The following is a 17,603-nucleotide window of genomic DNA, read 5'->3' on the forward strand; positions in this document are numbered from 1 at the left end:
TAAGTTGTTCTGTCTCTTTTACCTTACAGGATGTCTTCATCACATTTTACTGCTCGACATAGGAAGGATTTAAGTACTGAGATGATTAGAACTAAAATTGCTCAAAGAAAATCACTGTCTCAGAAAGAAAGCAGACACAAAGAATACCAGCGAAATAGACTCTTTGGTTTGAAAGATGTCAACATTCCAATCACGGAAGGTAGAAGTCTTCTTGAAATAAGTGAGACTTCTGAAGAGCTTGTTCCCAAAAAGGCCACTATGAAACCAAGTACGTAAAGATCTATTACAGTTTTCAGTGCTTTGATGAATGAATAAAAGATGATTTAGTAGTCTGAGTTTTTTAAAAAAAATTCCTAACCAAAGAATGGAGCTTTTAAATATCATTAAGATGATTTGGTGTTTTCTATACTGAAAATAACTATTTATCATAAAGATTGTGAAGGTTCCCTTGCTAGACTAAAGCCATTTGCCTCTGATGTGTCTGAACACTTCATTCTGTATGCTGCCATATAGAAACCTTAAAGTCTGGAGCTAGAGTTAGTATTGATAAGATAAATTGATAAGGGACATAAAACTAGAACTGAATGAAGACTCCTTGAAATTATTCTCTTCCAGTGGAAAAATTTCATAGAAAATAAAAGAATTGGGGGGCTGGAGCAATAGCACAGCGAGTAGGGTGTTTGCCTTGCACACGGCCATCCCAGGTTCCATTCCCAGCATCCCATATGGTCCCTTGAGCACTGCGTGCGGGAATTCCTGAGTGCAGAGCCAGGAGTAACCCCTGTGCATCGCTGGGTATGACCCAAAAAGCAATAAATAGATAAAAATACAATTAAAAAAAAAAGCTTTAAAAGAAAATAAAAGAATTGGGGCCAGAGCAAAAGTACAATAGGTAGATGTTAGCCTTGCATGTGGGCAATCGGGGTTCAATCCCTAGCATCCCATATGGCCCCCTGAGCCCTGCCAAGAGTAATTCCTGAGTGCAGAACCAGGAGTAACCCCTGAGCATCACCACATGTGACACAAAAGGCCCCCCCCCCAAATAAAGACCTTTAAAAACTCTGAAAATAAAAGAATTATTCATCCTTGCATTATCCAAAGAATTCAGTGATCTTAGGAAGAAATCAGCTTCAGCAGAAAGGAAAAGAATGATCTTGGGGAGCAGAATTTTAAAATAATGTGTCTTAAAAGGCAAGAGATGCATAGGAAGGGAGGAGGAGGCTGGAAATGACTTTCATTTAGCTACAAGTCAGTAGACTATTGTGTCTGTAGTAAATTTATAACAAAGCAAAAATGGTGACAAAATTACTTAAACTGATCGTTTTCTTCCTTTTTTTCCATTTTGTCTTTGGGGCAACGCTCAGCGAAGTTTAGAGCTTACTTCTGGCTTTGTACTGAAGAATCACTACTGACAGGGTTCAGGGGACCATATGGTATGCCAGGGACTGAACCCAGGTTGGCTACGTGCTAACAAGTGCCAGGGCTACTATACTATCTCTTGTCCCTGTTTAATTGATGCTTTAATGAGGATATTGAGCTAGAATATTTCAGCTTAACATTATCTTATGATTCTAAAAGACAAAAGTTTTAGGGTTCTATTATTTGGTTCTGAGATGAGATGATCAGTGTTAAATTCAAGGAGAAAGGCAGTAGGCTAGGTAGAGGCATGTAGGGGAATGGATAATCTTTTCTTAGGAAGTAGGTGCCCTAGAGGGACCAGAGTGATAGTTCAGCAGATAGGGCACTTGGTCCAAGGTCAAGGATCACTCCTGACTCTGCTCAGGAGACCATGTGGGGTGCTGGGGGTTGAACCTGGGTCTGCCACATGCAAGTGCCTTATCCACTGTATGATATCTCAGGCCCCAGGGAAACTCCTTTCTTTTTTGGTAGGGTGGAAGCGATGGTGCTCAGTGCTTATTCTAGGCTCAGGAATCACTCCTGATGGGCTCCGGGAAACCATATGTGGTGCCAGGGACCAAACCCTGATTCACCGCAGGCTACCTGCTATACTGTCTGGCCCAAGGCTCCATTTTTTGATCAAATGCCCTCAAATAGAAATATAACTGTCAATGTACTATTAAAGTTTCATTTGTTTATTTCCCGTTTGCAAAGGTCTAAGCTTGGAAGTGAGCCTAGTATTTGGTAGAAAAAGCAAACGGAAGGCTGTCATTATAAGGACTTTGACTTTTACTCCGAATAGGTGAAATGAGAAGCCATTCATGGATTAATGGTTGTCATGTAATCTGATTCATGTTGTTGTATTGGGTTTTGTTGTTATTTTTATTTTTTGGGTCACTCCCCACAATACTCAGGGGTTACTCCTGGCTATACACTCAGGAGTTACTCCTGGCGGTGCTTGGGGGACCATATGGGATGCTAGGGATCGAATCTCGGTCAGCCATGTGCAAGGCAAGTGCTTTGCCCACTGAACTATCATTCTGACCCTCACAACTTCCTTTTTTTCTAAGGATTCCAAGACAAAAGGAAAAACCCTTTACCCTCAGCAGCTTGTTTGATGGGACTCCCCAAACTTTGTTATGGACATATTGGCGACACTGAAAATCCTGCCTGAATTGTGTGGTCATTCTCCACTGACTTCATCACAGTGCAGTTATGGGGACAAAGAGGAGACGGGGCTGGTGGAGGGGGGAGCTCATACAAAGAGGAGACGGGGCTGGTGGAGGGGGGAGCGCATGTATGGCAGACATTCTTTTTTTCAGCCACATCCTCCAGGCCCTCATTTATGGTTTTTGTTTTGTTTGGCGGCCACACCGAACAGTACTCAGGGATCACTCCTGGCTGACTTGGGGGACCTTATGGGATGCTGGGATTCGAACCCAGGTTGGCCATGTGCAAGGCAAGCATCCTACCACTATACTGTTGTTCTAGCATCCCCCTGACCACCCCACCTTGATTCATGTTATAAAGACATCTTTCTGCTTTAGTGAGAGTAGACTATATAGCATGGCTCCTGGGAGACTAATGAGATGATCACGGTAAAATTTAGCTGATAGTTCACAATTGATCAGATTGGTAGCAGCAACATAGTTAGCTGCAGTCTGAATGCCTTTTGTCCAGTAGGCTTTCCTAATGGATTGGATATGGGATTGATAGACAGTTTGAAATGATTCCAAGGTGTTTGGCTTCACCATCTGAAAATGTGGCGTGGCCATTGGCAAAGGTATCAGACTGAGAGGGGAACAGTCTTTGGGGAATGGTAAGATTTAAGTGCCCAGTTGATGATGGATATGTTAATTTTTTTTTTTTTTTGCTTTTTGGGTCACACCCAGTGACGCTCAGGGGTTACTCCTGGCTTTGCACTCAGGAATTACTCCTGGCAGTGCTTGGGGGACCATATGGGATGCCGGGGATTGAACCCGGGTCAGTCGCATGCAAGGCAAATGCCCTACCCGCTGTGCTATCGCTCCGGCCCGGATATGTTAATTTGAGGTGTCCACCAGAACTGAGGAGAGAGATGGCTGTCGAGTTAGATGTTCCAGATGAGCCCATGGCGGGAGGGAGTCTGGGCTGGAGCTCAGTGCACAGGCGTTGTCAGCGATACATGGCTTTTGAAGCACTAAAAGTAGATGTGATTATCCAGAATTTTGTCGTGGAAAAAAGAAGTGGGGTGAGTATTCCAACAGTTAGGGTAAAGGAAAACCAGTGAAGAAATGAGGGGCAAAGAGAACACCAGAGAATAGGCTACCCTGGAGTCAGGCAAGGCAGGAATAACGAGGAGAGACTCTTCAGTGTATTAGTGCTGCTTGCTGATGGCAAGTAGTATTTGGTTTTTGTTTGAGTTTTTTTTTGTTTTTGTTTTTTTGGAGGCGGGGATTTTGGGCAATATCTGATGTGCCCAGGAGCTACTCCCAGTTCAGAGCTCGGGGAGCAGCTCAGAGGATCTCATGATGCTGGAGATTGACCCCGGTTCTCCTGCACACAGAGCATATGTTGAGCCCATTGAGCTACCTTTCCTACCTCATTTCAAGTGATTTTTGAAGTATAATTTGACCATCTTCACTGTGAAGGTCACAGGTATTCTAAATTCATGTTCTTCAATTCTTTTCTCGTCACTAGCATTTGTAGACTGGTAGGTAGTTTTGGTTCCAGAGAGCAGCACCACCTAGGACATACTATTCTTCCCCCAAAAGTTGAATTTGAGTCTGATCAAATCCTGAGATAGCTTTCCAGGTTATAGAAAACATGGGGGCTGGAGAAATGAGTAAAAAGCAGGAAAAAGTAAACAGATATGTGCAGTGGAAGATAATCTATTGAACAAGAAAATAATGGTATAGAAAGAGATGGGAGGAGAATCTCATTTAAATGAAGACACCTAGAAGACATCTATGTGCCACAAGTGGGTCTTGCTTGCTTTTTGTTTCCAGTAGTTTTAAAAATATCTCTTTGAAGTAAGGAAATTTATATCTGGTCCCTGTAATAGACAGTATCTTACCTGCTAATTTTGTTGGCTGTGTGATGATGATGATATGATTATGAAAGAAAACGTCTATTTTTAGAGCTACATACTGAAGTACCTAGGGATAAAATTTGTTGAATAGAAATTTTTTTAAGAATAAGGATTGAAAGGCCTATAGTTAATAGGCTAAGGATTGAATAAGAATTTGCTCAAAAGTCTTTCTTAGGGAGACAGAGAACTAGTATGGTGGGTTAAGGTAATTGTCCCCTATGCAATCAATCCAGGTTCAGTTACCAGCACTGTATGTACCATCCCCTACCCCCACCCTGAGTCCTGCCAGGAATAATCCCTGACTATAGCCAGGGGTGAGTGAGCACCACCAGGTGTGGCCACAGAACTGCAACAACAACAATAGAAGAACATTTCTTAGTAGTAGTTGAAAGTTAGTTGAAGCAGTTGAACAAAATGATGTTTTATACACTTGTATAAATTTTTATCTTCTGAAATGTTTTGTATGGTTTTTGTTTTTTCTTCATTGGTTCAATGAAAACTGTTCTTAGGTGATCAACGAAGAAAAATGCTCCAGAAATACAAAGAGGAGAAGCAGCTTCAAAAGCTGAAAGAACAGAGAGAGAGAGCTAAAAAGGGAATCTTTAAAGTGTGTCGCGTTAGACCTGACATGCCTTGTTTTCTGTCAAACCAGAAGTCTCTGAAAGCTGAGCCTCAAAAGGTAAATGTATCATCTTAAACTGATACAGAGGAATAGTTCATTTTAGAAGGAATTTTAAAAGGTTAAATGACTAAACTTTTAAAAATAACTTTCCCCTTCCCTTTATTCATTTGACTAGTTGGTAGAAGGCGGGAATGACATAAGGTGATAAGAATCAAAGCACTTAACTAGCTTGGGTAAATTGAGAATAGGATAAACTAGGAGAGAAAGTCGAGTAGGGTGAACAGTGGACATTATGTCAAAGGATTTGGCATTCCTCCTGGAGAATATGGCGAGCCCTGGGAAACTTACATAAATGAGTTCTATCTGTATTAGATTAATAATTTGAGAGGAATACCCACGCTAGGAAAATTATTTGGATAGGACAGTGTTAATTGTTTATGGATAGGAAGATCAGTTGTGAGCTTATTATACAAGATTAGGTTACGGCTTATAATCTGGGGCAGTGGGTTTAAAAGGAAGAAAGAGGAAAAACTCATTTTGAGAGAAAATTTGATAGGACTGGTGACCATGTCGATGGTAAGGGGTAAAGGAAATTGAAAAGTCAGATAAGATGATTCTGGTATTGGCTTGAGCAACCATGTAAGTCATGCTGCTTCTCAAGAGATACAGAAGACAAGAAGAGAAATGGATTTAAGTAGGCATATTAAAACTTAAAAACAAAAAAAAATCCTGCTTGGATCATCTACATTAGTGTATCTTGGTCCTTTTCCGACAGTGGCCCCTTTGCATCTTGTTTCATTCCTATACCCCTCTCATCCTACCATTTGGACCCCAAGTCTCATGCCATTACCCTCCCATTTACAGTTTTTACCAGTGCATCTCTTAGAATATTGTCAGAGCTCCTAGGGGACTCTAGGCTGCTGGTTGAGAAAGGTGGCTCTAGATAATAGGCCCTGTTGGGGAAAGTTTTGGAAGTTGGGCTCTGGGGGAGGAGGCTTATATGGTCCCCCAAACACTGCTGAGTTTCAGCCCTCCCCTCCCGCCACACATGCGAAAAAGGTTTTTTTTTTTTTTCCTTTGGAAATCTATACTAAGGAGGAATCTAGTCTATAGCATTGGGAGCAAAGGTGGGCATCTAAGGTATAGGATTGCATGAGAACACTGCAGTAAGGATCTACAAAGTCCTAGAAGAGTTCATTCTAAAGAGCATCTTCATCCAAACAGTAGTCAGGCATCAGTGGTGAAACTTGGTTTGACTTTAAAATGGGAGCTAAACTTCATAATGAGACATGGAAATAAACTTTTGTTTCTTGACAGTGCTTAGGACTTTGTGATTTGTGCTCAGGGATCCTGGCAGGGCTTAGGGGACCGTATGGGGTGCTAGGGTTTGAACCTGGATCTGACTCATACAAGGCAAGCCCCTTCCTCACTGTACTGTCAAACTGTCCCCAGCATGATTATTTTTTAAACGTTCTCTTCTTTCAATTGCTTTAAGGATGTTCAATCGTTTATGCGGATTACAAGGTCAAAGGCCAGAGAGCAAATGGAACAGATTAAGGTATCGTTGATCATTGTTACTAAATGAGAAGCGGTGACATTTTTCCCTCAGCATGTAAATTCATTTTTAATCTAATGACAGCTTCAAGGACAACCATTTATCTACTTGATAAATAATACCAAAATTTCTTTCTTTTTTTTTGGTATTGCAACAGAAAAGTTTTGGCTGGATGCTAAGGAAATGCTCTTTGTGAGCTTTATCTTGGGGCCGCACTCATTTTGTTAAGTGGCTTCTAATTAGCCATTCCATGACCCATGAGTGCATCTAGGGATGTAGGCACATCAGAGAGGTGTTGAAAATATGAGAGTCTTCAAGGTAGCATAATGGATAAGGTTAGTAGGAGGGTTACTAAAATCAAGTGAAATGGTCAAGGAGGAAAATAGTATGTCTTTTTATTTGGTGAGCAAGTATTCTCTAGTCAATAAATTTGAATTACTATCATAGGTCCTGGGGTACAATAGTCAATAAAAAAAATAAGATCCCTTGATTTTATGTGAGGCAGGCAAAAAAAAGTATATAGTAAATGAGTATAACTATCATGAAAGTTTTTTGAAAAGGAAATAAAGAAATTTAAAAAATTTCCTTTTTTTGAAAAGGAAAAGGAAATAGAGTACTGAAGTAAGCATGGTCTGGAATCTTGGTTGGAGCAGGAAATAGGTTCAGGACCAATTTCTAATTAGGGAAAGAAGTTCCCCAGATGACCTCTTCATATCCTATATTGGACAATTCTGACCTTGCTTCCCAATGATGCTATCAGATTCAGCAGTCAGGCAGGTTTTGAGGGAAGACGTCACACACAAAGATGAAAAAGCTCTTTCTGTTCGGAGAATTTTTTAGGCAAAATTTAGAGGTCTTAAAGCAAAAATGCATCTGATGTGTTTATGGACCCTCAGATTTTAGTCAGCTATTGCTAATAGCTCATTAGCATTTTCCAAGTTCTAGGATTCTAAGTATGCTTTCGAGGAATTTCTTCATCTCCTTTTATGTAGGATAGTGAACTTTTTGCTAGGACATTTCTCATTGTCGTACTTTCAGATGGTTCATTTACGATGTCAAATGTGATTTGATTCATTATACAATTAAATCATTGGGCACCTCATCTCTTCAACAGATTAATGATGGAACTAAAGTTCGAGCAACTCTATCTGCTCAAAGACAAACTTCTGCAAAGAAAGCGTTGGATAAAGAGAAGGAAGGTGGGACATTAGCCATTACTATAAGTTCTAATGCACCCACAATTATTAAAACAGTAACTTAATAATTACAAAAGTCATTTTGTTTAATTTTTCCTCCACAGCTCCACAGCCTGTTGCCACAGTGGTGAGAATGACTCGCTCAGCTATAAACAGCTTACAGGCAGCAAAGCAGATTGTCCAAACAGTTTCCTCTGCAACAAGAAAGACAGTCATGAGTGCTACTAATGGTAAGAGCTTGTTTTGATCAGTAGTAAGTGAGCTAGAATGTCCTTGAAGTTTTGTGCTCAGTTGTTTTAAATCAGCATGCTTTTCTTTTCTTTTAAAAATAAAAGGTAGAAAGGGAGGAAATAGAAAATTCAATTCCTACAGGTAGACTATGTGTCCCTACATCCAGGCTTGTTCAAATGTTGAAGACCTTGATTAGTGTAAGCAGTGCTTTCAAATGAAAAATGAATTGACTCAAATTATTAATGCACCATCCATTTGCTGGGATATAGTGTGGCCATTTAAGAACAACATGAAACTTACTAGAGGATAATGTTTCTGATATAGTAAATAAAAGCAGGCCAAATTCGGAACAATATGATGACAATTCTAAAGAAGTTGTACATGAATAGATAAAACTTAGTAGACTTACCCCAAAGTCTTATCTGGAGTATTATTGAGTGATGTAATCTTGGGGTGATTTTTTTTTTCTGACTTATTGTTGTTCTTTGTGTTTTTATTTTTTGATGATAATTGCTTGTTATGGTGGCATAAGGTAAAATATAAAATAGCTACTTTGATTTGAAAACAGACGGCATACCTTAGCATGATATGCCTTTTGTTTTTATTCCATTTTATAATGACGTGTATATATAGGGGGGGAGTATGACCTGGGACCATTTAATAGCATATGATCATAAGATTCTTTTCAGACATACATTTCTATAGATGCCTTTTTTCCCTTTCCAAATTCCTAGTGCAACATTTTCTATGTGACTAGTCAAAGTGGATGTCTTATTTCATTTTTTATTTTAGAAACAGAAAGAAAATCACCAAATGAAGGAAGATCTATGAAAAAGATAGAAACAAAGCCTGGAAAGGTAGGCCATATATACTTACTGACTTCTGGTTACTTTAAAAATTTCATTGCAGCTCTCATAAAGCTGAATTAAGCATTCAGATTTGCTTTAAGACCTACATATTTGCCAAAAGCTCTTGAAAAGCAAAGAAATATTGAGGACTTTTTTTCTTTTCAGAAATTGTGTCCTCAGTTTTATGGTATAGAAAGCATAATTTGGTTAACAGGGAATAGGAAATGATAATAAAAACACAGCTGACAAATCTTTAGGTATGAACTAGATAAGAGAGTTAGGAGATACACACTAACTTTCCATTCATTTAGTCTGAATATTGCCATCACTTCCAGTTCCTTGGGCAAATTATGAATGGTTTTCCCATCTCAAATGCTGATTACCTACATATTAGTTTTAAGAATTAAATAACATTCCTAGCCTCTATTAGTCTTCCAAAGTAGTTTCTTTTGTCATGGAACATACATATGAGACAGCAAAAATGGCACTTTGAGGACTCAGTTTCTTGGCTCATTATCCTGTCTATCTATAATTTCTTAACTTTGGGGTGGGGGGTAGGGATAGAAAGGTCATGCCAAAAATTAAGAGATCTAGCTAGATTATTATTGAAAATCAGGCAGCGATCCTTTAACGAAAGTGATAGTGAACCTGCATAGATAAACCACTGGGCCCCACAGCTCTTCCTTAGAGACTGATTTGGTCCTTATGGATGATCACTAGTTTTTACTTTCACTGCCACACCAGCCTCAGGGCCAGTGTGACACATGTACCCTCCTCTAGGTCAAAACACTCTGGTTTGAGCCCATTCCTCCCCCCAAAACCAGAAACTAGAATAAACCTCTAAAACCTATGTTTAAAATTGTTGTAAAATGGATTAAGGTGGTGAAAAGTTATCAATTTTGATTTATAAAATAAACCCCAGAGATTGTAATGTATAGCATATTGAGGATAGTTACTACTACTGTATTTTCATTGAGCCCAATGGGTGGGGACACATGCTTTGAATGCAGGAGCCTCGGGTTCAATCCCCACTGCTATCTGGTGCCCCAAACACTTAGAGTAAGCACTAAGATAGGAGTAGCCCCTGAGCACTGCCAGGGGTGGTCCCAACACCAAAAGGATATAAATAATACTTATGATACAATTAATGCTTACGATTAATAAACATGATAGTATGTTTAAGAATTGGTAAGAGAATGTATCATCAATTTCAAAGACAAACTTGTATTTGATATCAGCTTATAATTTTTATATTAAATCATATGTTTTACACCTGAAATTAGTGTAATATTATGTATCAATTATATGTTGATATATGACATATATTTGGTAAGAATACCAAAATTGGGTTTTATTGAGAAAATAATATTAATCATATTTTATATGGTTAATCTTAATGTATCACACCAAAAACATTTTTCTTTGCTTTTCCTTTTTTGGTTTTGGGGCCACACCTAGCAGTACTCAGGGCTTACATTTAGCTCTATGTTCATAGTGTCAGGGATCAAGCCCAGGTCAGCCTCATGCAAGGCAGGCACCTAACCCACTGTACTGTTTCACCAGCCCCTTTGCTTGTATTTTAAGTTTATTCAAAATTATTTTTAAAAGATTTGATCCTTGATAATAGTAGTCATCTTGTAAGCATTGGATTGCTTATTCTCAAACCACTGAAATTATCAATTTAGCTTGAGTAAAAAGACATATTTGTGGCTGAGTACATTTTTACACCTCAGGTGTTTTGTTCTTTTTTTTTAAATTTTTTAATTTTTTTTTAATTAATTAGGTTTTGTTTTTTTGTTTTGGGGCTACACTCGGTGCTCAGGGCTTTCTGGCCCTACAACTCAGGGATCACTCTTGGGCGCTCTGTGGACCATATGGGGTCTTGGGGATTAAGCCCAGCCTGATCACATGCAAGGCAAGTACCCGTCACTCTGGTTTGACACCTCAGTTTTTATAAAAAGTAATTTTGTTTGTTTTGGCATCATACCAGCAATTCTTGGGGACATGCAGTACTAGGGGTTGAATCAAGATCTCCCATGCAAAAAACCCTTTGAGCTGTTTCCCCAGCCTCCATTTTTCATGTATTAGAAACCTAAAAACTATATTGAGCCCTTTAATAAGGATTGTGTCTCTCTCTGGATCATCACTATTCCATATATACATTTAATTTTTTGTTTTAAACTATAGACTTGGAACTTCTCAACTTTCACGTTTCAGACCTCTAATTAGTTATCTCTAGCTTAAGTAGAGGGATTTTCACTCTATTCTCTTTACTTGCATCCAGGTCATTTCTTCTAAAGCTGAGAATGAAGAAAATACTTTGGATCCACAAACCAGTGCAACAAATGGAATAGATCTATCAAAAGTGGAAAACTCGCCAAAGATAAATACTGCAAAAGTGAAAGGAAAGAAATCCTTTGCACCTAAAGATTTTATGTTTCAACCACTAAATGGTCTGAGGACCTATCAAGTAAACCCTATGACTCCCCGAAGTGCTGACGCTTTCTTGACACCCAGTTACACATGGATGCCTTCAGAAACAGAAGTGTAAGACTGTAATTTTAATAATGAATCCCTTGCTAAGGCAACTAAATAACTCCCAAAAGCACGGGTTAAATCTAAGGCAATTTGGATGACAAATTGCCTTTCTTAGATTTAACCCGTGCTTTTGGAAGTTATTTAGTTAGTGAAATGTATTAATCAAAAAGTCATGTAGATGTGGCCTTTAAAGGTACTTTGCAGGACCAGAGAGATAATATAGGAGTTAAGGCACTGGCTTTGCATGAGGTACCCTGGTTTGATCTCCAACTCTACATGTACCCTGAGAACTGCCCCAAAACTCCCTCCAAGAAATACTTTTTAGAAGTATTTGGTAGTTTTGATGTTTCCTATACACACTAATGTATTTGGTAGTTTTGGCATTTCCTATGCACTATTTTCTGTTATTTTCATGGTAGAATGTGCATTTTTAAAAAGATATAATTTACATTTTTAGAGAGACAAATTTCTACAATACTTTAGCTCAATCGCATAGTTTCTAATAGTGGCATTATTGTTTTCTACCTTCAGTCCTGCTACACCAGGACCACCCTTTAGAGTGTCAGGATTCCTCTATTTTTGTCCCACAGACCCTCCCTGCAACCCCCTTAGCCGCCTCAGTTTACAGTTCTGTTGACCTTTATCTCAGGATTTGTTTCCACTGGGGTAGTCTAATCCCTTTCTTAGTTTCTTCCTTCTGACATGATACCTTCCCGTTCCATCCATGTAGCAACAAACCGTAGGTTTCATCTTTTCTCGTACTTGAGTCATATCCCATTGTGTACATATACCACTGTTTCTTTTTCCACTCTGTTGCTGGGCATTTGGGCTGTTTTCTGACCTTGGCTATTGTAAGGTATATAGTAAGTGCTGCTATGAACATAGATGTGCATATGTCCTTTCGAATTAATGCTTATGTGTCATTGGAGTAGATACCCTGGAGTAGAATCAAAGGGTGATATGAAAGTTCTGTTCATAACTTCTTACATTTTTGAGAAGTCTCCAGACTATTTTTCAAAGAGGCTGACTCATACAAGAGTCCTACCAACAGTACATGAGAATTCTAGAGAAAAAGATTAACTTACTCTGTGTGTGTGTGTGTGTGTGTGTGTGTGTGTGTGTGTGTGTGTGTGTGTGTGTGTAAGTTGGGGTGAGGGGGTTGCTGTGTGTGAAAAATCGCTTGGTATCCTTAAAAGAAAAAGTAAGATTCTTTATGCAAATACTGGTTGATGCCAAATTTATTGGAAGCTGGTCAGCAGCTTTCAACGCTGCTAAGTATTTATATTCCATGAAGGGCTCTTCAACAATCATTGCAATAGCCCCCAGTGGTTTCTATTGAGGCCCTGAGTTCAATCTCTGTCTTTACCAACACCCTGCACACCACTGGGAAGTCTCCATTGAAAAGAAAAAAATGATTTTCAAAATCCTTGAGTCTCACTCTAATAAAGGTGAACTTTCTATGGAGGTATTTATTTAAATTGCCGTCCCTTCCAGAACAGACATGAACATTATTCTATACCAAGTTTTTAAAAAAGCTATATAATTTTGAAATCTTGCAATTAAATATCTAGGGATCATGTTTCATGAAATATTTTTGCTATTTTTTTATTTTTAGTGATAAGATTAAAGAAGAAACAAGAGAAATTTTTACACAAGAGTGTGAAACTTATTCTACTGAAGCAGTACATCAAGATTCAAATAAATCACAGTGTCTTTTAGATTCCCTCACAGTGTGCAATAGAGGTATGGTCTTTTAAGTAAGATGCATACTTTTCTGGATTATGATTTGGCAGAGATTTGTTGAGAACTTTTCTTTTTACTATCTGGCTCGGGGTAATGACCTCAGGATTAGAAAAGGAAGACTGGATGGGAGAGATAGTACAGCGGATAGGATGTTTGCTTTGCACACAGCTGGTCGACCCAGCATCCCATATTGTCCCCCAAGCACTCCTGAGTGTAGAGCCAGGAGTAACCGCTGAGCATTGCTAGGTATGACCCAAAGAGTGGGAGGGAGGGAGGGAGGGAGGTAGACTTGGGGAAAGACTTGGGGGGAGAGAGAGAATGGGAAAGGAATTTAGACTACAAAGAGAAGGGAATAAATGTAAATTTAAAGAGGTAAAGAATATGTCTGTCTATGCAGACATAGAAAGATTGCACTCATCTGTGGAATATAAAATAAAATAACGGAATAGGAGACTATTCCCAAAAATAGTAGAGATAAGTACCAGGAGGTTGGCTCCAAGGCTTGGAAGCGGCCCCACACGCTGGAGGAAGGGGCAGCTCGCATAGAGAAGGGAACACCAGGTAAAGTGTGGTTCAAGGACCTGCACGGGATGGGAGATGCTCGCTGAAAATAGAATATAGATCAAACACGATGGCCATGCAGTGCCTCTGTTCAAACCACAACACCCAAGAGGAGAGAACAAAAGGGAATGCCCTGCCACAGAGGTGGGGTGGGGCGGGGGGCATAGGGTGGGAGGGATACCGGGCACTGGTGGAGGGATATAAACAAAATGCAAACATGAAAGTTCATAAGTTTGTAACCGTAACTCATAGTGATTCACCAATAATAAATAAATAAATAAGAAAAAAATAAAGAGGTAAAGAATATTTAGAGACTTTAGAAGGAGATAAGATTAATGAAATTATTATCTCAGAAATCAAATTCTAAAATTCAACATTTAAAAAATCAAGAATGAAATGTCATTTTAGGTATGGTGCTTCTGAATTTTGTGTGTAATATTTATTCTTTATTCTATAGAACATGTCTTAAATAAAAATGAAACTCTTAAAAATTCAAATGGTCACTCAATGGAAGTCCCACCCCTTCAAATAAATGAAGAACAGATGTCTCAGCCAGAACATGATGTGCCATATTTCAGGTTTGTCCATTTCCCAGTCTTAAGAGAATTATATTAACATTTAGATTTTTTTTTTCATTTATAGATCTTTTAAGGATGAAATTTAACTCTTTTTTTGTTTGTTTTGTTTTGGGGGTCACACCTGGTGGCGCTCAAGGCTTATTTTTCACTCTGCTGAAGGATCACTCCTGGAGGCACTTAGGACCATGTAGGGTGCTGGAGATAAAACCCCCGGGCCTCTCTCATTTTAACCGTACATTAACTGGTCAGTTAGGGAGAAATTGTCTTGGGTGATTTCAACTTTTTAAAAAAATTCTCATTAGGGACCAGAGAGATTATACAGTTAGTAGGGCGCTTGTGTTTACCCCACCCAGGTTTAATCCTCAGCATCCCATGTGGTCTCCCAAGCCTTGCCAGAAGTGATCCCCGAGCACAAAACCAGGAGCAAATCTTGAGCACCACCAGGTATAACTCCAAATCAAAAAACCAAAGCCAGAGATCACTCCCAGCTATGCTCAACCTAGCAGAATGGACTTAGTAGCTCATTGCTGCCAGCTGCAAAGCATACGCTCCAACCCTCAGCCTTCTCCCTAGCCGTTGGCTAGGCCAACCTTGGTTCTCTTGAGATTGCAGACTGAACAGATCCCTCTTTGGGAAGTCTGCCCTCTGTATTGTTGAATGAGTCTTTTGCCAGTAACACTGCTCTTATTTGTGATCATCAAAAATACTTCTATACCAGTGGTTTTCAACCTTTTTATACCTGTGACCTGGCAGTGAAAACTCACTGTTCTAGACGTTTGCTAATGTCCCAGTGGGGACAAAATGGATTCCACTTGAGGAGCTGGAGAGACATGACAGCAGGAAGTATGCTAGCCTTGCATGTGGCCAACCTGGTTTCGATCCCTGGCACTTCCTGTGGTTCCCCCAAGCCCCACCAGGAGTGGTTACTGAACACCACTGGGTGTGCCCCCACTCCCCGTCCAAAAAAACTGATCCTATTTGAGAACCACTGCCTTTGTAAGAAAAGCTTTATCATTAGAATCTCTAAGGCCCTATCACTGTAATGCCAGACATACAACTTCTCTTGGCAGTTGTGTGGGTCATAGATTGTGACAGTGCAAAGGAATGTCTGGTTCTTTTCAGCCTCTGAAAATTAAAACTAGAACAAACTAGAAATACTTGCTTCAAATGTGAGTTGTAGGTATTATTCATCTTCATGTGTTGTATATATAAGAAGATGGAAGACTGGAGAGATAGCTCAGGGGGTAAGGCACTTGTGCACAGTCAACCCCAAATCAGTCTGACACAAAACAGGGTCCTCTCAGGGAGCATATTCAGGAGTCATCCCTGAGCAGAATCAGTAGTAAGCTCTGAGCACAGCAGGGTCTGGGCCCATAAAAGCTCTCCAAAAATTAAAAATGGAAAGATGCACATTTGGGACTGGAGCAATAGTATAGAGGGTAGTGCTTGCCTTACACTCAGCCATCCCGAGATTCATCCCCAGCACACCACATGGTCCCCTAAGCACCACCTGAAGTAAGTCCTGAGCACCGCTCAGTGTGGCCCCAAAACAAACAAAAGTACGTACATAAGGTATAGATCACTGTTACTGTCATCCTGTTGCTCATCAATTTGCTCAAGTGGGCACAAGTAACATCTCCATTGTGAGACTTGTTACTGTTTTTGGCATATTGAATATGCCACGGGTAGCTTGCCAGGCTCTGCCGAGTGGACGAGATACTTTCGGTAGCTTGCCAGGCGCCCCGAGAGGGGCGAAAGAATCGAACCTGGGGCGGCCGTGTGCAAGGCGAATGCCCTACCTGCTGCCCTGTCGCTTCAGCCCAAGGTATAGGTATCGCCTTGTTTTTATGCATTTCAATATGTTACAGTTCCTAATGAGATTAATTCTTGACTCTTGGAAATGAATATCGAACCTGTCTATATCTTCCTATCATTATGTGTCTTTGTACTGATAGAGAAAAATCTGTAAAATGGAAATGTTTATCATAATTTTAGAAATATTCTCCAGTCAGAACGTGAGAAATTAATTACATACTGCCAAGAGTGGGACAAGAAGCTTCAACTGGATATTCCAGATGATGGTGAGGAAATAATTCTTAAATCTTTTATTTGTTTTAATATGGTTACATTTGTGCGAATTATAAAATTTGAGTGTAAAATTTTATTATTCAAAAGAGCAAGAATTTATTTCTCAGCATATGCTTGCTTACCCCACTGTGCTAAAATGACACATAGTTTCAAAGATATGTCATTAGAATATTAGTTTTCATTCCTGAGTTAGACATTTGTCTAACTTGTTATGAGATTTTTTTTGTTGTTGTTACTTTATTTGTGACATCTGGATCTGGTATTTAATTTTACAAAGTGTTTTCTGAATGAAAATTACCTTAATGTGAGAGATTTTCTGAAAATTCCTCAATCTTGAAAAAGTTATGAAAAAATAATTTGTGTGCTTTAGATACTGATAATTAATGAGTTGTTTGAGGGTGATTTATTCAAGGAAAGGTAGAATGCCACTTGTGTAGCAATAAGTATGGAAATGTATATTGCTAATTTTTAGCAGGAATTAAGCAGATGCCCAGTGTTTGTATGAGAAATTTTTATAGGAGATATTTTTTGTTTTTGGTTTAGGGTAAGAATGTGATTCTATAAATCCTAGGGCACTGGGAGAGGCCCTACCTAGTGGTTAGCTTGAAAAAATTAGGTCTTTGTCCTTTAAATTTTTTTTTTTAAAAAAAAAACCTTTTATTTCCTTAGTGAAAGATCTCATTCATCTAGCAGTTGGTCAAACAAGACTTCTTATGAAAGAAAGGTTCAAACAATTTGAAGGACTGGTGGACAATTGTGAATATAAAGTTGGTGAAAAGGAGACTACTTGTACAGATCTGGATGGATTTTGGGATATGATCAATTTTCAGGTATGTGGTCAAATATTTTGAGTGTATTTCCTTTTGTTGTACCTGACAGCACTCAGGGATAACACCCAGCTCTGTGCCTGGGGCACTGTAGTGCCAGGCATCGAACATAGGCCTCCTGTATGCGAAGCATGCACTCTGCCCATTGAATTATCTTTCTGGCCCATACGTGTATTAACTTTTGAGTGTTGTTGCTGTGTTTTTTAATGAGATTACAGTAAAATGGTTATTGTAGTTGCTTGAGTGCATGTAATATTAAATGAAATATTAGACTATACTCACATAAACTGTAAAGCTCTGTCCAAACTCAATATCTTCTTCACCCCCCTACTGTCAGAATAACTTCTA

The 17,603-nt window shown here is 39.2% G+C and overlaps 1 protein-coding gene across 1 annotated transcript in view; it reads left to right on the forward strand.

Moving 5' to 3' along the window:
- Positions 1-17,603, forward strand: part of DLGAP5 (DLG associated protein 5) — a 43,895-nt gene that overhangs the window by 8,410 nt on the left and 17,882 nt on the right. The window contains exons 2-12 of the mRNA XM_055132075.1: positions 30-268; positions 4,978-5,147; positions 6,586-6,648; positions 7,760-7,844; positions 7,946-8,071; positions 8,865-8,929; positions 11,205-11,467; positions 13,074-13,201; positions 14,220-14,340; positions 16,336-16,421; positions 17,098-17,258. Coding sequence (XP_054988050.1) covers positions 31-268; positions 4,978-5,147; positions 6,586-6,648; positions 7,760-7,844; positions 7,946-8,071; positions 8,865-8,929; positions 11,205-11,467; positions 13,074-13,201; positions 14,220-14,340; positions 16,336-16,421; positions 17,098-17,258 — 1,506 coding nt within the window. The 5' untranslated portion in view covers position 30. The remainder of the gene's footprint in view (positions 1-29; positions 269-4,977; positions 5,148-6,585; positions 6,649-7,759; positions 7,845-7,945; positions 8,072-8,864; positions 8,930-11,204; positions 11,468-13,073; positions 13,202-14,219; positions 14,341-16,335; positions 16,422-17,097; positions 17,259-17,603) is intronic.

This window comes from Sorex araneus, chromosome 3 (genome assembly GCF_027595985.1).
Source record: "Sorex araneus isolate mSorAra2 chromosome 3, mSorAra2.pri, whole genome shotgun sequence".
In the NCBI taxonomy this organism is placed as follows: Eukaryota; Metazoa; Chordata; class Mammalia; order Eulipotyphla; family Soricidae; genus Sorex; species Sorex araneus.